This window comes from Canis lupus, chromosome 19, assembly GCF_011100685.1.
Source record: "Canis lupus familiaris isolate Mischka breed German Shepherd chromosome 19, alternate assembly UU_Cfam_GSD_1.0, whole genome shotgun sequence".
Classification (NCBI taxonomy): Eukaryota; Metazoa; Chordata; class Mammalia; order Carnivora; family Canidae; genus Canis; species Canis lupus.
In genome coordinates, this window is record NC_049240.1 from 51,354,680 (window position 1) to 51,376,557 (window position 21,878).

The following is a 21,878-nucleotide window of genomic DNA, read 5'->3' on the forward strand; positions in this document are numbered from 1 at the left end:
TCTTGACATTAATGTGCTGATTTGGTTTTCACTGTTATCTCCAGTTACAGTGCATGATACTCAAGTTTCATTTTCCATGTTGTGAATTGATGGTTTTATTTGGTTACTTTTTATCCATGTATTTCAGTGATTTAATTTTTTTGAATTCTGTTTTGACCCTTTTGTTTTGTAACATACTTTACACATTGAGGCCTGTTCTTGGTGTCTCTTGTTTAGCTTGATCATTCTCTGACTTAATCTGATGTTCATTTATTGAGAAGTATATTGAGCAAAAATACACATTTTGGTAAGATGCGTGGATAGCACCTCCTTGAATAGTGTGATTATAGTGGCAGGTTTATCTCCAAAGTACCTGTAATGAAAACAAAACCTGAGAGATACTAGGGCTTGGGAAGCTGAAGTCTGGTTATTCATTTGGCATGTATTTCTTTCAAGGGATGAATTTTACTCTGGAGTACTGATAAGATGTTTTGATAGTAGGATTAGCTAAGCCTTTTAGATGAATTCTAAATAATCCTGAATCATTATCAGAGGAGAAAATCAAGAAGGAAGCAAAACTAGTCCAGCTACTGGTACAGATAAATGAGTTGTCAAATCTTTTTTTGTCAGTGCTATTCTCTGTATAAATATTGTAGAAATATTGGAAAGGGCCGATAAATACTCAGTTATTGGAGAGATTTGAAGCCTCCTTTTACACTGGTGACCATATTTCTTTTACTTTTAAATTTAGGCCCTTAACTATTTTAGGATGACTGGGAAAATGAAAATCTTGTTCTCTATCAGTATCTGAGTGTCCTCAGACTGAAAAATATGTGTGGATACTTGTTCCCAGGGCCATCACTGCTTGACTTCTTCACTCTCACTGTGGCTAAGTCAGCAGTGGGCCTGGCCTGTCATATGTTCTACTTAATTCTCACTTATTCTTCCCCTGTCTTATTTTCTTCCCCTAGTATATTGTTTCTGTTGCACGCACAGACACTAGAAACATTTTTATATTATGATTCTACTCTCTTCCATGAAAAGGGAATGAAGCAGTTCAAGAAAGAGGAGGTTTTAGAGATTCTTAACAAAACTGCCCGTGTGGGCTGAGGAACTTAGTCTAGTTACGTAAAAATTTTTTTTCTGTGCTGCTTCTAGTCTTTGTTAAAGGCAATACTGCCCTCTGGTGTCCAGAAGCCAATTCCACCCCATATTTTCTCAGTTTGCTTTGCTCCTCCTGTTTAGACTCTAGAACTTCTTAGAAAAACAAGTAATGATTATTTAAGAAGTCGGTGTAGTTTATTTGCTAGCTTGAAGTTCATTGGATCAGGTAATTTGGGGTCATACTAGAGTCATCTACACAATAACATCCCTAATCTGAAAGGTAATATCCAAGTTTTTTGTTTGTTTGATATTACTTTCCTCTGTTTATAAGGAAAGTGTTCTCAGTTCTTATTTTAAAAATATGATACATTGGATCATTGCCAACTTTTGAAAAGCTAAATCATTATTCTCCCTCCTTCACTTTTGTAACTGATGTGTCATTTTTCATTTCATTCTGGATATAAATCGTAATTTCTTTTGCCTGTGTTTTTTCTTCACAAGCACGCCTTTCATATAATGATAGAGGTAAGATGCATTGATGTTTGTTTTATGGTTGTGGAACTTTTTGTGGATGCATATTAAACATTTTGTTCTTAGATTTTTGTTGTTGTTGCTTTATTGTGCATCCTTTATGTTATAATTTTTTTTTTACCACTTTTAGTATTGAAAACATGATTGATTTGCTACATATTATAACAGTTTTTGGTTTTCAAAGAATTGTTAACAGAATTTATACTTATCTGAGTTGGAATGTAGAAACAGCGATTTTAGTTGATTAGATGTTAACACTTAATGGCTAGTATGTCACTAGCTTAAATGTCAGCATATGCTCATTTTTACCAGGAGCTGACTCTCTGGTGAAACCCATTATCCTTTAATGTGAAATCTGTATTTTCAGATAGTTTCTTTCATCTTTAGCCTCCTTAGCAAATGGGCTAGTTAGAGAAGTTTAAGTTGATCTTTTGCTCTCTAGAGATCGAAGGCTCTATTTTAGATTAGAATTCACCCTTCTCATTTGAGAACTCAGAAGAAATGAAATGATCACAGACTGCATAGCAGCTCTTGACTTCTGCTAATTTATTCTGGTCTTGATTATATTAATTCTGTTGGGTAGTGGTGTTGGGATGGGGGCATGGTTTTCAGCAATTGCCATTTGTTATTTCTCAACGTGATGTCTTCTGATGCCATAGTTTTCACATACAGATGGGTAAACAAGATGTAATCAGAACCATGTTCTACTTCATCTCTTCTTAACTGTGCAGAATAGCTTGGGGATTGCAAGACAACTGGAGACTTAGGAAAAGTTTTCAGGAATTCCATGGTCCTTACCATTGATCCCCCAAAGCTGATTTTCTGTGTAGCAGGGCAAAGTCATGTTTTATGATAATATCAGAATGTTGCTGTCATTATGAAGTCCAAGTTCAAATTTGTCTCCCCAGGGGTTGATACATTTTCAAGGTGTGTAACTCTTTGACCTAGAATCAAGTACAGTTGACCCTCGAACAATGCAGGACTTAGGGGTGCTGAGGGTGTGCACAGTCAAACCTATGTATAAACTTTTACTCCCCCAGAACAAAACTACTAAGTTTTGTGAGTACTAACACAAATGCTTGATTAGCATGTATTTTATATGTTATATGTATAATATAGTATACTCTTAAAGTAAGCTAGAGAAAAGAAAATGTTGAAATCCTAATGAAGAGAAGATACGTTTACAGTACTGTATTGTATTTATTTAAAAAAATGCACATAGAAGTGGACTTCTCAAGTTTAAACCCATACTGTTCAAGGGTAAACTGCATTGACTTTTGTGGGTAAATTATGATGATGATGCTCATAAACTGCAAATAATTTCCAATATTCTCAGGTGATAAGTAAAAGCCAGATATTAGAGATGTAGTTAAAGCTTCCTATAAATTTTAATGAAGAGCTGAAAAGTATGACATAGAACATTCTAGTAATTTTTCATTAAAAAAGCAAAAAGGTATCTTAATTGGCATTATGTATTTTATATACTGAGTTATTATCTATATTTTAGTTACTCATTTTTGAGGCTTACCTTTTAAGTATTATAGAATATTATTTAAAAACACATACCATTTCTAAAAGCTTTGATATTCTATAGGAATGTGCCTTTGTAGTCCTTTCCTTCACCCTTTAAAAATTCACCAGTATTCTTCATAACTGTAAACTTTTTATTTGTAAGTAATTTTGGTAACAGTCTGTTTTCAGGCTGTTGTGATAGAAGGTTGAATAATGGTAATACCATTAGGATAGTGATCTAAGATTTTTTTTTACTGATGATGATAGCTTAGAAACTTGCCAAAGACTTGGAAACTTATGGGAACCTTGAAGTTTATTTGTGCATTTGAAAAGTATTCAGAGATCTTTTTCGTCTAAATATAGACAGTGAAAGTTATTGTATGTTTCCTAAATTAAGGTTAGTATTGTATTAAAATTATATTTTGGACTGCTGACATAGTCTTAATTTGAGATGTGGATTAAGTCCTCTGAATCCTGTATTATAGACTGAATCCTCTCTGTGTGGTTGGTACACTTTAGAGCAGAGAATGGGTAATGTTGTATGCTACTGAAGGATCTTATCAATTTATATAAAAGTCATTAAAAATCTTAATGCTTAAGAGCCATTTTATTTTTTACCTGGTTATTTTGCCTCTTCAGCTTTCAGCTTTTATCTGCATACTTTAGTTTTTGGTAAGTTTGCTTTGAAAGCTTGATGTTTCTGACTTCGTTCTAAAGAAGGGGGGAATCCTTGATTTTTAACTTCGTAGTTATTCAGATATTTCAGATTGAACTTCTCCTGTCAGCATAGTTATTTTATGCAGTTACCTAATAATTCTTGGACTTTGTGCATGACTTCCTTTGCCTCCACAAGGCTGGTTTTCTACCTTTCTCCCTCCCATTTCCACATCCCCAGCAGCAGCATACTCCTGTCACTAGCGTCTCTTACCAGGCATAAGTGACCAGTCAAGCAATGAGGTAGGGTGGGTTTAATTGTGATAAAACCTCTCCAGAATTCTTGTGTCCCTTCCCACTGAGGATCATAACTTTAGGGGCCACACTTCTCTCAGATTTGTATCTGATTTTCTGGACTCATCACTCTTTTAAACGAAAACACTCTTTAGCTCCACTATGACCTTTCATCTTTTGAATGTGTGAAGGAAGAGCAACTTTTGTAGATACTTTAAAAATAAATATCCAAGGTTGAAATGAGTCACAAGAAGTTTTCTAGTTTTAAAATATTTTATTTTAAAATAGGAATTCTCCAGCCATTTTATAAAGATTGCCTGCAAAAAAATTGCACCTTTGTCCTCTTTAATATTGTGCAGTGTTTCTGTTTTTGAGGGTCTTTCTAAAGCAGACGTCAACTTTTTCAAATCTTGAATGACACCAGTGGGCTGAATAATGTGTGAACAGAGCACCAACAGTTTTGGGGCAGTAGGAGAGGGGATTTTTTTTTTTGTAAGAGGGGATACAAGGGAGAGAGATGTGTTGATGCAGGGATGACATACCATTTCCAAGCAACTTAGATGTCGCGGTCTCTATTACTGTTGCCACAGAATTTTGGTTCTTCGTTATACTCATTATGTAGCCCTTCAAACACTTTCTCTGGAGGCTTTTCAGAAGGCTTCTTGCATCTTGTTTTAGTTGCAGATATTGAACTCTGATACAATGCTTCCAATGAGGGGTTGCCATTCTGCTCTGTAGAGGAAGGATGCCCTTGTGTTTTATAAATGTTGTACGCCTATTTATATACTATACTTGCTCCATTTTCAAGATTAACTATAGCAGTACACTTCTTTTTCATTTATCTACTACGATGACCACTCATTTTCTGGATTATAATTTGTACTTTTTTTGCCAATCAGACTAATAATTTTTATCTCAGGTCAGTTTTGGGATGTAATTATAAGCAAAGTGATTGTTAATAGGTAGAAAAATGAGAATGAAAGGAACAGTTTGACTGTTAACATATTTATTTCATGTGCTTTGTATTTGATAGACTTCTTATCTGCAGTGTGTTTGAGAATGACTATGTGCATTTCTGAGATTACTGAAGAAAAGATTTATTAAAGATAAATAGTCATTGTTTCAGAAAGTAGTGGATTTTGAGGAGTGTTTTCCTTTGAGACATAGCCATAATTTGCTGTTGCCGACACTTTTTAAAGTCTTCATCTTCTAATGAAGTACCAACTGGATGAAACCATTGAAATACTGTTAGTAATATCCTAAAGGTCACAGAAAATTTTAGTCCAGACAATTAGTGAGACTGACTCAAAATGATTTGAGGTCATTTTTCCTGCTGTAATATAAAAACTCCCAATTCAAGTGACTCGCTTTAGGATCACTATAAATGATTAGTAATGCTCGAGAACTCAATTTTGGCAAGATTGAAGTTAGTGTCATTTGTATGTGTTTCCTGTTTCTGTCAGTTGATGCCTTAGTATACTTACAATTTCTTCTCATATTTAGCATTGATCTGTATCATGTGCCGCTTTCTAACTACTGTTACTGTTTATCTGTAGGACCCAGGACCACCCCCACCTTCTCCATTACTAGGTTTGAAGCCACTGCAGTTATTAGAAGTGAAAGCAAGGGGAAGATTTGGTTGTGTATGGAAAGCGCAGCTGCTCAATGAGTACGTGGCTGTGAAAATATTTCCAATACAGGTATGGTATTGCACCTTTCTCATCTGCACCTATTTTGTAAAAGATGCAACTGGCTCGATTATCATAATGCAGCAACAGTCTGAAAACACAAACTGTTTCAGGGTGGTTCTGTGATACTGAGGAAAGAGTTAGCCCTTTTGTCTGCCGTCTCATTTGAGGAATGGAACTCATGGTAAAGCAGTCATTATGTCTGTTTGGAGCAGTGGAATTACGAACATACAGGAGATCTTTTGTCAATAAAAATACTACGGAAATGCAAGTGAAGATGAGGATTCCAGTTACAGACTTTCATTGGTTAACTTTGAGTGTCCCATTGACATTAACAGAAAACAGAGAAGAATGAAAGAACAGCATGCTAGTTTTAGAATTGTTTAGCATATATTACCAGACTGATTCATTTTTTTGTCTTACTTTGAGGGGTCATGTAATCATTTCAGGTTTTGTTGGTGAATTTTCAGAGGCAGTGAATCAGGATTCTAAATAATTGGTTCACTGCTGACTTGTTTTTCTTTTAAAGGGGGCTCACCTCATAACACCCTGGTCTAATGCATCTCTGAGCTGCTCTAATGTTTTGTGCGAGTCCATCAGTTGTACAGATCTGTGATGATGTCTTCGTCTCTGTCCCTTGCTTTATGCCCCCCTCTAGCTAATGCCTTGTGTGGTGTTGCAGTCCCAGTTGGCTTTGGTGATGTGGGCTCCACCACTGTATCTGCACAGTGGATCTTCCTCATTCCAAAGTTATAGAATCAGTTTTTGTTGTCTTAATATACCTAGGTTTTATCTTTCTTGCCTCTTGTAAAGCCTCTTATAGTCTGTGAAGAAGGGTACTACCTTTCTTTTTTTTTCTTCTTCTTCTTCTTCTTCTTTTTTTTTTTTTTTTGTAGTGATGCAGATTCTTTAAAACTATAGTTCTCAGAGGAAGAGTCTAGTCTGTTCTGCTAAGATTGGCAAATTCAGGGCTCTTTTTCAATTGTGGGAAGAAGCTTAAAAATTAGATAAAGACCTTTGGATATTAACATAAGGGTAACAGCAGCAAGAATAGCAGTAGCTAATATTTTATTGAGTGCTTCTTATTGTCAGGTAGAGGTGCTTTGCATAGGAGTACTCAGTAACATGTGCCCATATATTACCCATAGATACAAAACAACACTCAGTGTACATATCATACAACAACCCTGTGGGACAGACTGTAGTCCCCATTTTGCTAGTGAGGAAACGGAATGATCATGTCACTTGGCAAAGGTTCTTAAGATAGTTTGGATCCAGAAGGTTCCTAACCATTATTATTATGGTGCTTCCTGCTTTCAGTGTGAAGAGAAACTAATCTTTTCTAAGTAGACATGTAGTAGGTGTGGGTCACTTGCACAGGTACAAATGAGTATATGGTGTTTTAAATTATTGTATTGCCTATTTATACTCTGTTGTGCTCTTATGGACTCTGTAGGGTAGTCTCAACATTTTGTTAAGAATGTTTGCTGTAATGTTAGTCTTTGAACAAAAAAAATTTTTTTCTGTCAAGATGAAGTCCTTCTACCTGAAATTCTTATCTCAGGGAAACTGTCAGCAGAGTGTGTCACCATTGTTAGATACGGAGGTGCAGCATTTCTGATGATAACTCCTGTATTTACAAATGAGAAACACAGAAAAGTATGTTTGAGGGAACAGAGCAGGCATTTGTCATGGATTTGTTACCTTATTGTCAGATTTCTTTTATGAAAAAATAAGCCAAAACCAAACCAAATAACTTTTTCATTTTTATTTTAAATTTTATTTACTTTAAATTTAGCCTTAGAATCTACTTGAGTAGATTTTTTTTTAATTTTTAATTTTTGAATCTACTTGAGTAATCTTAGATATGGTTTATTTGCCTGTGTTCTTTGCATTACTATTCTTTCTTTTTAACTCTAGGACAAACAATCATGGCAAAATGAATATGAAGTTTATAGTTTACCTGGAATGAAGCATGAGAACATACTACAGTTCATTGGTGCAGAAAAACGAGGCACCAGTGTTGATGTGGATCTTTGGCTAATTACAGCATTTCATGAGAAGGTAAAACTACTTTTCATTTTAACTCAGGAAAGTCAGGGCTGGCTTACCTACTTAATGTTGGCTACAAATCCCTCAGACTGATTTTTTTCTGGGAATAGTACGTCGTTGTAGCTAGTTAATACATATAAATAAAAAATCCTTTAAAGATAATTTTAATACAAGAGCAAAGATGGCACCTTTTTCACCCAACCTTCTACTCTCATAAAACCAGTCTTTTGTTCCTTATTTCTGGTGCTGCAGTTTTCCTCTTACAAATAGCCCTTTCAGTGTAGCTGGTGCTTTGTGATTTTCATCCACCATTCATGATCCATCTTGATTATGTGGTTCATTCTTTAGCTTGAATTGTGTTTCTTCAACTCTTTAATCAGTGTAGTCTTGTGACAGAACTAGAGTCAGGAGATTTATCTAATCATTTTTTAAAAAGATTTTATTTATTCATTTATAAGAGACACACAGAGAGGGGCGGAGACATAAGCAGAGGGAGAAGCAGGCTCCTTGCTGGGAGCCTGATGTGGGACTTGATCCCGGGACCCTGGGATCATGCCTTGAGCCGAGGCAGAGGCTCAACCGCTGAGCCACCCAAGGGTTCCGCTTTATCTGTCACTAATTTGTAGAGTAATTATCACCAAAACACAGTTGCTATTTTTCTACTTCTAGAGATAGTATGGAATAACATGTTAATGAAATAGGAAATTGTGTTCTTCTTGGCAATCCGTGTCATCATCGTTAGATACAAGTGGCTCTTGGACTTCTCTAAATTCTTGACCAGAAGGATGGCAGATTCTGATGTAGTTATTTATATATCTTAATTTTGTGTTTTCCTAGTCCTGTGATAGAACAAACATCTTAAGATTAGATGTATTCCATTCTAGTCAGATATTTACTATTGTGAAACTTGAACCATTCCAGAAAGATTGCTTTTTTGGATATCATTATTCACTAAAAGTAAAGATATGCTGCCTCCCATATCTTGAAAGTAAAGAGGAGAGTCTCCATGTCATACAGCTTTTATCCAGAGCATAAGTTGTTTTTTTCCTCTCCTTTTCTTTAGGGTTCACTGTCAGACTTTCTTAAGGCTAATGTGGTCTCTTGGAATGAACTATGTCATATTGCAGAAACCATGGCCAGAGGATTGGCTTATTTGCACGAGGATATACCTGGCCTAAAAGATGGCCATAAACCTGCCATATCTCACAGGTAGAGCTCAATTTATATTATTTTCCCAAATAATTCAGTATTTGTTATTTACACTTTTAATTTACTGTGCAAAATTTATTTTCCCCCTAATTACCTAATCATGCTAGTGGAGGCAGTTGGTTTTCATTTGTTTTTCAAATTAGCTTTGAGATTGGCCAAGAAGTATTTTGGATAATGTATGGATTAGTATCATTAGCAAAGTTTAATTCTTGACCAGTGTTTTAGTTTGTTTCATTTCTGAAAGCATGGTTAAGAATGAGAGTGTATTTTGTCTATCTCAAAGGAAAAAAATTTGTTTTGCTTCAAAACATGACTTACTTTGGTGATAATTATAAGATGAATTAAGGAGAGACTTTGGGTATTTGTTTTCTTGTGTTTGTGATGACCAGGTGACCATTACCTCCTCAGTTAAGGTGGAGGGAGGCATCATTTGAATGACTCTTAACTGTCTTTATCAGTGAAGCAGTAGTACTTAAACCCAATAGTTGTCAGAACCACAAAAGGGAAAATGTTAGTTCTTTAAACATGGGATCAGTTTGCCATTGTGTATTCAATGTAAAGATAGTTGCTTTAGAAACAGACCCATAAATACAGAGAACAAAGTGATGGTTGCCAGAGGAGAGGGTGGGGGTGGGCGTGGGCGTATAGACAAAATGGGTGAAGGGGAGTAGGCTACAAGCTTCTAGTTAGGGAATAAATAAGTCATGGGGTAAAAGGCACAACATTAGGGAGTGTAATCAGTGGTGGTGTATGGGAACAGTAGCTGCACTTGGGGGAGCACAGCATATAGACTTGTGGAAATACACTGTGTTGTACACGTGCAACTAATGTAACGTGTGTCCGTTATCTACCTCAATTAAAAAAAGAGATGGCTGCTGTACAGGTGGGTATAAGCAGCTTCATTAAGCAGATAATTGAGTGCCGCCAGGTGGTGTTCCGCATCCTGGGAGGCATTAGTTTAATCCAACTCTAATACAGATTCTGATTTGGCAAACCTTGAATGACTTCTCCTCAGAAATAGCCCCCCATTTTTCTCACCTTCCTGCATAGAGTCTGTTTCTTCTCAGATTTTTGCTCCCCTCACCTAGTCCTATAGGGCACTAATCTCTTTGGCAGCCGAAAAGGTTATTAGGAGTAGGGTTCCTAAAAATCTTCTGAGGCTAAAGTGGATTGGTGTTTGTAGCATCGCGTGTGTCTCCGGTGCCGTCTCTGTTCCACGGTTGGTCTGTGTACGTACATCCAGCCACCGCTCAGGGCAGCGATGGAAGTTGCTAGAAGATAGTAATCTCTAGGATGAACCAGTTGAAGGTAGTGTGTAGAAGAGAATATCTGATTGCTTTAAAACAGTTACTCTTTTCAGAACACTGCGATCCAGCTGGAGCAGTTTATATTTTTGGTGAAAATTTTCGGATCTACATTCCAGAGTTGCTTTTCTCCAATAAGGCTTTTGAATCGAAGAACTACTAAAATAAGGGACCGTTATAATATGTAGGCCTGGACCCGTAGGCAGAAGGCCTCTGTTCATCTTATTTGAATATTCTTTTAACTTAGTTTCTTAAATTTCACTTGCTGTGGGAGTTTCCAACTATAAACTCGGTAATATTTGTATTACCTCAGAACCCCAGCAGTTTTATGACTGGTAGGTAGGAATGACATAGGTAACATCTAGACTAGACCATGGTTTTGGAATAGCAGCTCTTTAGAAAACTGCTTTATGGAGAAAGTTCCTTCTTATTGTCCATGTTATGAGCAGGAGTGGTCACTGCCCTTGTGCTTCAGGCTGTATGGGGACCTTGCATACTCGTTCTCCCTCCTTTTTCCTGTGTATCCTACTTCTGTAGTGTAGTCTCCTCCTTTCCTACTTTCAGTGAAATTTTTAAAAGATAACTTGTTTACAATTAATTTCAATACTTTATCTTTCTGTTTGCAAGGGACATCAAAAGTAAAAATGTGCTGTTGAAAAACAATCTGACAGCTTGCATTGCTGACTTTGGGTTGGCATTAAAATTCGAGGCTGGCAAGTCTGCAGGTGATACCCATGGACAGGTAAGGATTGTAACTGCATAAACTGTAAGAAAAAAATAATCTTGCCCCATATTATCTGAGAATGGCATATCTGGATGGAGTTGATCTAAAATGACTGTAATGGTTATTAAATCAGCAACTAATATCAAATGACACTCTGAAAAGTAGTATGTTAAATCTGCTGAGGGAGACATTTTCATCTGGTGCTGAAGGACTGTTAGGAACACAAGTGGCTTAGACCAGTCAGTCCGTAAAACAACCTGGACACATGTCATGGATTCTATTTTTAAAACTAATCCAGTTAGACTCCAGCACGTTTACATAGACCCCATTCGTAGGGCGTTCTCAGTATTAGGGCAGTGGTTTTGTTAATTCTTTCGTCCTCCTAAGAGGAATGGCAGGACAAGGAAAGACTGTTCTTGCTACTGTGTGTTAATATCTATTGTCTGATTTTTCCACACAACAGTTAGTTTCTCGCTTCTTGGTCTTCAGTGCTTCATTAACTCTTTAACCAACTTTACCGCTTTTCTTTGAATTCTCTCCAGAGTTCAGAGCACTTGCAAAGCCCTGAGCAAAGAGTCTAATTAACTCTATCGAGCCAAAGTCTGCACAAAGAGCTCTGAACAATGGGAATCTTTAAGAAAGCCACCTAGGAGAATAGCATTATCCCTACACTTTATTCTCAGAAACTGTGAGGCGAGGAAAGGTGCTTTCACTCCTACAAGATCACCTTATATTAAGAAAACCAATTGGACCTGAGAGGTGACGTTTCCTTACAAAATTGGCATGATTATTTCTTCATCTTTTGAATCATGGCAGTTATTTGGTTATCTAATTCTCAGCTTTCATTTTTCCCAGTATAGCCTATTGACCTCCAAGGATAGTTGCTAAGGAATCACAGCATAACAGATTTTGGCAATACTGATTGATGGTATAAGCATTTAGGTTTCTAGCAGTGGTCAGCAGTCATAGTTCTGGAAAAGCTGACACCAAATGTGTTTGGGAAGGAAGGCAGTCTTGTGGAGATAGGAGATTGTGCGGGAGGCCTTGGGACAAACAGCTGAGCTGGTTGTGATACGCAGCTCAGTTTAGCGAAGAGTTAACCCTCCGGCACCTACCTCATAGCCCTCTTCTCCCATTTTTAAGACACTACTGCCCTCGGTTGGTTTACATGAGGAGGTAAAAATAACACATCACTGGCTCCTTGACTCTAGATTTCATGGACCAGAACATTTGTTTTCTTACTTTTTTTTTTTTAAGATTTTATTTATTTGAGGGAGTGGGGGAAGAGTGCATGAGCATGAGCAGTGTGGTGGGGTGGGGGGAAGAAGGAGAAGCAGACTCCTGCTGAGCAGGGAGCCAGACATGGGACTGGATCCCAGGACCCCGGGATCGTGACCTGAGCTGAAGGCAGAGGCTTAACCACCTGAGCCACTCAGTGCCCCAGATCAGAATATTTCAAAATGCATATGACTCTACATTTTATATGTTGCAAAGAAAGAGCACTGGAGAAAAACATTTTTATCTTATTAATTTATAAAAGAAGGGACATTTTACACTAAGAAGGTAGTTGAGTAGTCACTTGGTAAGAAGAGTACTTTGGGTGACATACATTTATCTTTAGGAGAAAAGTCAACTTTTGAGACCTGCTGCTTGCTTTCACTACAATTAGTTAAAGGAGGAAAATAAATAAATAAATAAATAAATAAATAAATAAATAAATAAATAAATAAATAAAACAAAAAACCCTATTTTTTTTATTTCTTTAAAGCGTTCTTATTAAATCTTATTAAATGAATTTAAAACTTGAACTTTAGAGTCTTAGTGATCTGTTCCTTTTTTAAGACATTTCCATTTTATGTGTGTTTTCAGATAATTGTCTAATTTCTAGTCTAGAGATCAGTCATCTGAGGATAGAGCTTTTTGGAAATACCATTATCTGGGCTGCTCCCTAGATCTCCAAAAGCTCAATTAGATTGGGATCCACCCAGCTTCTTACAAAAAAATCTTAAGCATTCATATATGAATATTGTCAAGCACCAACCAAAGCTAGCTATAGTAGCTTAGTAACCATAGTTACAATACTAAGAAATACCAAATTGTTAGGGACAGATATAAATAAAGAATGCCAGGACAGAATTCATGAATAAATAAATATGTAGACTTTGTAGAAATAGAACTTTAAAAAGTTTATCCATCCTTTACTTGGCTAATTCTTTTTAAGTTTTATGTAATTTTTTGTTAATACAGAGAAAGAGAAACCCTCAAAAAGGGGTGTTTTGTTTTTGTTTTGTTTTTTAAAGACACATTTCAAACAGGATGCAAAGGTACAATTGAGAACTATAGGGTTGTTTGTTTTTGTTTTTTGCCTTTGTCTCCCACAAAACCGTTGTTTTTTGTGATTACTTCCAGAAAGGGAAGAAAATTCTAAGCCAACCCAGCATGTCTGTTGGTGTATTTATTAAGTGTATCCAGAAAGGATCTCAGTATATACACTGCTTTGTTCCTTGCTGTACACGGTTTTTGGAAATCTTTCAATTTCAGCCCAGATTTACCTCCTGTTTTTTAAGAGTCGCGTAGAACTCTCTGTAAGAAGTCCCTACCTCCCTACCGATGGAAACTTCCCGTTCCCAGTGTGTTGGCTGTTGTTACTTGAGATGAAATACGGTGCTCCTGGACTCTCTAGTCTGGTGGTCACAGCTTGGTGACCTGGCCTGATGGGATCGCAGACCACACTTGGTTTTGATTCTTTTTACAAAATCATAAAATGTTAGTTCATAAAGTTAATGAATGAGTACTGTTTGCTTTCAACATCTTTTTCAGGTTGGTACCCGGAGATATATGGCTCCAGAGGTATTAGAGGGTGCTATAAACTTCCAAAGGGATGCATTTTTGAGGATAGATATGTACGCCATGGGATTAGTCCTGTGGGAACTGGCTTCTCGCTGTACTGCCGCAGATGGTAAGGGAAAATACATTTTTTAAAAAAAGATATGCCAATGTATTGCCTACTGCACATATATGAAAAGGGATGATTACACTCAAAGGTAATATTTTAAAGTGCAAAACTTTTTCTGAAGTAGACTTGAAGAGGTAGTAGCTTAAAGAGAATTCAGGAGGCGGAGAAGGGCAGGCTGGAGAGGGAAGGCATGGGCCGTGCCAGCCCTTTACCACTGCCGGGCGTTTTGCACTGGGCACGTGCCTTTAGTTTATTTCCTAAAGCCCTTCTGGAGGTAGTTATTATGTTAGTTTTACACATGAGCAGTTTGAGGCTCAAATTTTAAGTAGAAATTAAGCTGACTGCCAGTTTCAAGGTGGTAAATGGTGAAACCTCGATTTGAAACTCGGATCCAGACGTAGGGATTAGGACGGCTTCCTTGGTGGGTCCTGCAGCTCCTGCCTGACCCCGGTCGGTTCCCAAGGCTGCTTTTACGCAAGAGGAGATAAATGAAGAGTTGGGGGGTTTTCCCTCCCAGGACACTCTGGGCATCACTCCCATGATGCCAGCACATACCCGACCCATTGACCTTAGTCCGTCCTCCGTGGTTAAGCAGGTCCGTGGATATACCACAGCTTAAGTCCTGCCTCCCTACAGCCTTGGGGGTCCGAGCTGATGCAGACGTCATGATGAACACGAGTGACACTAGTTACATTCTGTAGCACACCTTGGCTCTAAAGGATTCTTTGTTATGTAAGTCCTTGTTCATGTCAATAAATATTTGCACTGATTGATTATAAACTTATAGATTGTGTTCTGGGTGTGACACAATTACAGTGTGCCAGGTTCTGTCTTTAGTGCTTCTCAGAAGGTCTCCATTCTCTTCACTTGTGTTATGGCACCTTTTTTTGGTATGAAAATAGGAGGCAAACATCTTGACAAATGTAAATTAGCTTGACCCCTTTAAGTTTATAATTACCTAAAAACTCCCTGCAGATGGTGAAGAGACCATAAGGACCATAGAAGAAATTGTGTAGAATTTTTTTTTTAAGATTTTATTTTATTTATTCATGAGAGGCAGAGACCCAGGCAGAGGGAGCAGTGGGCTCCTCGCAGGGAGCCCGGGACCCCGGGACCCTGGGACCACACCCTCTGGGCCGAAGGAGGCAGATGCTCAGCCCCTGAGCTGCGGAGAATATTTAAACCAACATATCTCACATTTCTAAGAACGCTTTGTTTTCTGCACCCTGTCATGGGCTCAGTGTAGGACAGACCACCTCTGCTGCATGAAATTTGGGGCTACTGTGCTCTTAAAGGGACCTTAGTAGAGGGAGAGGTGCTCAGGAACGGACAGCCATTCATTCTCCTAAGATTGGAGGTTTGGCAGGGCGTGGACGTAGACCTAGGAGAGAGTGATGCAGTTTGGAAATAATCCTAGCTTGGAAGTCTACAGGAAGAAGAGTAACTGTTCCATGTAGTTTGGCTCAAAGTGGAAGAGGAAGTACGTTTATTACGTGCATTTATGGAAGCAGCAATAGGTTGGATGGCAGGAATTACGGGAGAATATGCTTCCTAAGAACTTGGGCTGGTGGTGTGGGGGATATGCCAGGCCCTGCCCGGACGTAATGTCTAGTTCAGCTGAGGGCAGGACCTGGATCCTGGTCTAGCTCTGCGCTCGGTACGCAGATGTTCAGGAAGTGACTCTGGACGGGCGTCATGCCTGAGGAATGCAGGGGTGTCACTGGGGTTTAGTGCAATGAACGTGCTTTGTTGTGCGGTGGAGGGGTTAGCCGGGAAGTTTTCATGACAAATGAAAAGGACATCAGCTGCTATTTCTAAAATGCTTGGCACGTGCTGTAAGTACTTGACTGCAGAGTCGGGGATTCCTGACTCTTAGGTCAGAGGTTAGGGCGGGCGGGGACGGTGAACCTTGAGAAGCGAGGGCTTCGATGGCTAATCGTGGACGGGTAAATTCAGTGCCTCTCAGACTTTCATGTGAACCAAACTCCTGACAAAGTTCACGTTTGGACCCAGCAGGTCTAGGTTGGGTCTGGGGCCTGCTGTTGACGTGGCGGGCAGGCTGCCAGTCCGTGCCGTTGCTGCTGAGCCGTGGGCTCGTCAGACCCTGGAGTTGCTGGAAGTGCGAGAGCAGAAGTGGACTCTCCAGGCATCAAAGGTTCTTCCGCTTGCAGAGGGTGGAGTTAAAGGTCCTCCTTCAGGACTCACGGTTTCCAGCCTCTGTTCTGTCCAGGACTAGGAGCATCTGTACACGGTTTAGGCCTTTATAGGATACAGGTCCTTTATAGGAAACGGCTCTTTAGTGACGGGTTTCCGTCAAGGGGAGACCGCAGGGATGGAAAGCACAGACTTCAGCGTCCTTCAGAGATGCAGCCCAACTCTGCACGGAGCAGCTGCTGCCCTCGCGCACATTACGCAACCTTCCTGGGCTGCTTTCCTACCTGTAGAATAGAGGTGATGTCACCGTCACTCTGCAGGCGGGTGGAAAACGGAAGCAAATAACACGGAAGGTTCCTAGTCAGGAGAAGCGCTCGTTACGAAGGCGTGCGGACGCGGAACTGCACGTTCCTATTGGAGTATGCCTGAGAAAATAGAAGCCGCTTGTTTTGTTGAATAAATTTTGTCTGTTGAAGGCACGTTCTGAAGACTTGTTGGGAACCGAGAGTAGAATTGTGATTTTTAAAAAACTAAATATTTTTGGCAGGTTTTGTGAGGGCAGAGGTGGGACTCTGAGGCACGTAATTCCTTCTGCAGAACGTGCAGGGGGCTAGGGTGTGTCCCAGCGAAGATGGGGAGGAGACGGCCCCAGACGGGCAGACGGAGGCACCGCTGTGGACGGTCCGGTTCGAATTGTGGGAAGTACTGTAAGGGGGGTCACGGCGCGGACTCGCCAGCCTTGATGGCGCCCGTGGCCCTGTCCCGAGGGGAGGTGGGCATTGCCTCCCAGACCGGAGGGGCAGGGTCCTCGGCCCTTAGCAGGCCGATAGGCCGAATGGTGGAGTTTTCGGTCTCACCCGTCCTTACCGCCTGCAGCAGTTGGGAAAAGGTGATGCGGAGTGTTTCAGGACGTCAGGAAGATTTGAATTAAAATGATTCCCCCCCTCCATTTCAGGACCTGTAGATGAATACATGTTGCCATTTGAGGAGGAAATTGGCCAGCATCCATCTCTTGAAGACATGCAGGAAGTTGTTGTGCATAAAAAAAAGCGGCCTGTTTTAAGAGATTATTGGCAGAAACATGCTGTAAGTTACACAGCTTTTCATTTGAAATTCCAATCAAATGCTTTTTGGAGGAAAGATTTGCACACTTCTCTTCTGGGAGGATTTTCTGGGGAGGTTATCTTCCTAGAGGGTATTCGGTCCTAGAGTTCTGTAAGCAAGAGTTTTAGGGCCGTGAGGGAGATGGTGAAGTCCTAGAACCCAAGGGGCTCACACTGCTGTGGTCTTGTCTGTCTGGAAAGCTCCCAGGGAGGCGAGTGCCTGACCCTGAGCTTGCGGGTAGGTGGGGGACCTCGAAGATCAGCAGCTTCCCAAGCTAAAAAGTGAAGCTTTCCTCTCTCCATGTTTTGATTTGGGATTGGACTATGTTCAGGTTCTTCAGAATGCTCTAAAACTAGAGATTTAGGTAGTGAATGGGGCACGACTGCCCTCGGTATTTTGGTCCAAATATAACTGGAGACGGATACAAAGCAGATAGAGGATCTCCAGGATGCTTTTGCAACTTTTTTTTTTTCTATTTAACTGCAAAACAGAAATGCTGGTATTAACTAAGAAAACAATAAGAATTGGTTTAAAAAAATTCAGCCTTGGTTTTGATTGAGCCCAGTTCACGGGTTAGCCTCGAACTGACCTGGTTTATAAGCAATGGGACAAGGGTTTTTGGAATTAATAAACCTTAATAACCTCTTGGGACAGTCTCCAGTGCTGTAAGAAATTTTATTTTTTTCTTGGTGCTTTTCTTCCATTTCCCGCATACAGTAGAGACAAGTGAATGTTGACCTAGAACATCAAACTTGGCTAATCTTGCAACGGACAAAAATAGCCATTTCTTCATGGACATTTGTCTCCTAATAGAAACAGAATTTGCTATGGTGTCTGAATATGTTTTTCCTTTTTAGGGGATGGCAATGCTCTGTGAAACGATAGAAGAATGTTGGGATCACGATGCAGAAGCCAGGTTATCAGCTGGATGTGTAGGTGAAAGAATCACTCAGATGCAAAGACTAACAAATATCATTACCACAGAGGACATTGTAACAGTGGTCACGATGGTGACAAATGTTGACTTTCCTCCCAAAGAATCTAGTCTATGATGGTGGCACCATGTGTACACAGTGAGAAACGGGACTCTGAACTGGAGCTGCTAAGCTAACGGACCTGCTTACAGTTTATTTTCTGTGAGAAATGAACACGGTGTCTCCTGGACAGGTCAGAAAGAAGACCCTCGTTTCAAATGTGGCTCTGGGAGACGTCCAGCATTGCCCGCAGCAGACGCCAAGGACACGAGACTAAGGAAAGCTGCAGACTCTATAAAGAAACTTTTGAAAACGTGTACATGAAGAACGTAGCCCTCTCCAAATCAAGGATCTTTTGGACCTGGCTAATCAAGTGTTTGAAAACTGACATCAGATTTCTAAATGTCTGTCGGAAGACACTAATTCCTTAAATGAACTACTGCTATTTTTTTTTTAAATCAAAAACTTTTCATTTCAGATTTTAAAAAGGGTAACTTGTTTTTATTGCATTTGCTGTTGTGTTTCTATAAATGACTATTGTAATGCCAATATGACACAGCTTGTGAATGTTTAGTGTGCTGCTGTTCTGTGTACATAAAGTCATCAAAGTGGGGTACAGTAAAGAGGCTTCCAAGCATTACTTTAACCTCCCTCAACAAGGTATACCTCAGTTCCACGGTTGCTAAATTATAAAATTGAAAACACTAACAAAATTTGAATAATAAATTGATCCATGTTTTGTAACAAGGTATTACAAATTCACTGTGTTATTTAAGAAAAAAAGGTAAGCTATGCTTAGTGCCAACACTAAGTGGCCATTCATAAAGCAGTGTTTTAGCTTTTCTTGTGCTAGCTTGTATTTAACGGAAAAAAGTGCTGTTTTTTGAAATGAAAAAATGTCATTTCCCCCTTTCCTCCCATGTTTTAAAGCTTCATCTTCTATCCAGTTCCCAAATTATCGCATACTTACCTAAGTACTTTTTTTTTAGGTGTGCTGTGTTTGGGGAATATTTGAAAATTTAAGCATGATTTAAATTTTTTAAAGTGAGCTGTGACACTGGAAAGCTCTTCATTTTTATTCTTTTAAAATAGATTTTTTTTTTCCTATTTATATGTGTAGAATTGTAGTGTATTTCTTTTCACCAAACAGTGTGTGGGACATTCTTGATCACTGTTTAAGGATCACCTCAGGAAGTGTCATTACCCAGAATTCCTCACTCTCTGCTTTGAGACGCGTACCTTTATCACTCTATTTCTGCCTGGTGCCATCTTGTCAGAGTAATATTTGAGGTCTGTGATCTGTAGAGAATTATCCTAGGATAGAGGTTTTAAATTCTAAGCACAGATTTCAGATGTTACTGTTTTAAAACAAATCAGGGATAACAAGTTAAAATATGCAATGACATTTAGAGGTAACCGACGTCGACAGAGGTAAGACCGCCGAGCCTCTTGCCTCTTCCCGCAAATTGCTTTGACAACCAGGATTCTTAGGATATTTCATGCCTTATCCTTGATAAGAAAACGGAAGCGATGGTAGGTAGGTGCCAAAGTGCTTTTCAAAACAATACTGCGTTAGAATATGATTGGATTGTTCCTCAAATTTATGTAGGCCAAAGTAAAACAGTAATTTCCTGAATTTCTAGATTACTGACCAACAAATAGCCAGTATTATGCTATGTACTTTCATCAGGTCATTTTAAAATCCATACATTAATTTTATAAAAGGATTTTTTACATGTCACTATCAGGAGCTCACTGTGAATGTATTATCTTCAAATGGCTATTTAACCACACAGTACACTACATTTTACATATAATGTGCACTTAATCTCTGGGAATAATAAATTATATTATTTATAAATAATGCATAGGTCAACACACTCTAAAGCAGGGAGGGAAAGACGAGTAATAGCATTGTCGTCTGTGTGCCACACACCATCCAGGACGTTGTGCTCTTGGGTCGCACGTGTACCCAAGTTTTCAGTGTATTCCTAAAATTCCCTTTTCGATGTTGAGTTCACCTCTATTTCAAAAAGTACTTGACACCTCAGTTTCTTGATTTGGCTTTACTTCCACTCTGAAACTAATCAAGATGGAAAAGTGACAATGTTCACACATGGAAATCGCCAATCTCCTGTTCTAAACATTTTAACCCTATTTCTAAAAGTAAGGAAAAAAATCAAATCAAATCAAAACAAGGAATATTAGGATGAATGTTTGGCTTACGTGAGCACTAGAGATAAATTTTATAAGATCAGTTATTCAAAAGATAGTTTTCTCTTCATGTTAGAAAAAATTTTTAGAAATCCTGGGTATCGTACTTAACTCTAGCTAACCAACTTTAAGACGTGTATCCTTTTGAAAACTATATTAATAGGAAAACACTTTTTATAAGCAGTAAAATAAGAATGTTCCAGTGACTACCTGTCCTGACACCTAGTCTTGTTAAAACTTTCATTTGCAGGGCATTTTCGTGTTTGGTTTACAGTCAGCGCAGAGTGGGCAAGCTCACAAAAGGTTTGAGCTATGGATACTAAAAAAAAAAAAAAAAAGATCAAAGAATGAGAAAAACGATGACTTCTTTGTTTTGGGGTGCACTGAGACCCCAGTAATTTTTTCCTCATGTGTATGGTGCTCCTTATGATTCGTCTTGTATTTTGCCTTTCTGATACCCATCAGGACTGCTGCTCTAACTTCCACTCTTTACCTTGCCCAAATCTCCGTGTCCGGAATGCTTTATGATCAACTGCCATAGGACTGATGGATTAACCAGTGTTCGGCTTTACTCGGAGTCTATGCCCTGCACAGCTCTTGTATGTATCTTAGATGCTAGGAAGTTTTTAGCATGTGAAGTGTGACTCTTGTTTGAATGTTTATTACAGGTACCTTGTGAATTCCAGAACAGAGACTGTGCCTCAAAATGGTTGGGCCCATGAACCTGCACTATCTTTCATGGTGATGTTTTGAAAAATACAATCAGGAAAAAAGCCCAACAAGTTTGGAATTTAAAATAGAATCCTCTATCATGAAATTTAAAAAGAACCTCTCTTCCTCCTTTCCTCAATCCTAAAGTAACAGCTACATTTACCTAACATGCAGGTGGGTAGGGAAAAAAACCCTGGCCGGGTGAGAAGTTCAAGTGGAATTAAAAGTGATTACTACTTAAAAAAAAAAAAAAAAAAAAAGCTTCTCCACAAGTATTTTCCAGTTTCTCTTTTTTACCTTTTTAAAACATTACTTTTTAGAAGCATTTGGTATAATGTGCATAAAATTATTTACCGATTTATGGGCAAAATGATACAAGTAGCATCTTAATTGAACATCATTTACCTCAGATATTCAACCAGCAGTACATTTTTTATGCAGTCTCAATCCACATCCTATTTGTTACCTCTCAAAATATTGGTAAGCAATTATTTTAGCTTTACTCTGTATTTCTTGTCAGTGTTTTGGGCACAGGTTGTTGTACTACTGTCAAATTGTACTTGCTATTTTTTTCTGCAAGTATTTAACAAAAAGCTAAAAAAAAAAAAAAAAGCCCCATAAAACCCCACCTTGAATAAGTGATTGTTAAATATTGTACAATAAAATGTATGCTATCCCCATTCCACCCCGAGTTAAATAAAAAAATGAATATGG

At 38.8% G+C, this 21,878-nt stretch overlaps 1 protein-coding gene across 2 annotated transcripts in view; it reads left to right on the plus strand.

Moving 5' to 3' along the window:
• The window catches only part of ACVR2A (activin A receptor type 2A), an 84,770-nt gene extending 62,892 nt beyond the window's left edge, over positions 1-21,878 (plus strand). The window contains exons 5-11 of one of the 2 annotated variants that reach the window (XM_038565135.1): positions 5,631-5,774; positions 7,683-7,826; positions 8,878-9,023; positions 10,955-11,069; positions 13,872-14,010; positions 17,117-17,247; positions 18,123-21,878. In XM_038565135.1, coding sequence (XP_038421063.1) covers positions 5,631-5,774; positions 7,683-7,826; positions 8,878-9,023; positions 10,955-11,069; positions 13,872-14,010; positions 17,117-17,247; positions 18,123-18,317 — 1,014 coding nt within the window. In that variant the 3' untranslated portion in view covers positions 18,318-21,878. The remainder of the gene's footprint in view (positions 1-5,630; positions 5,775-7,682; positions 7,827-8,877; positions 9,024-10,954; positions 11,070-13,871; positions 14,011-17,116; positions 17,248-18,122) is intronic. The other variant, XM_038565136.1, reaches the window with a different exon arrangement.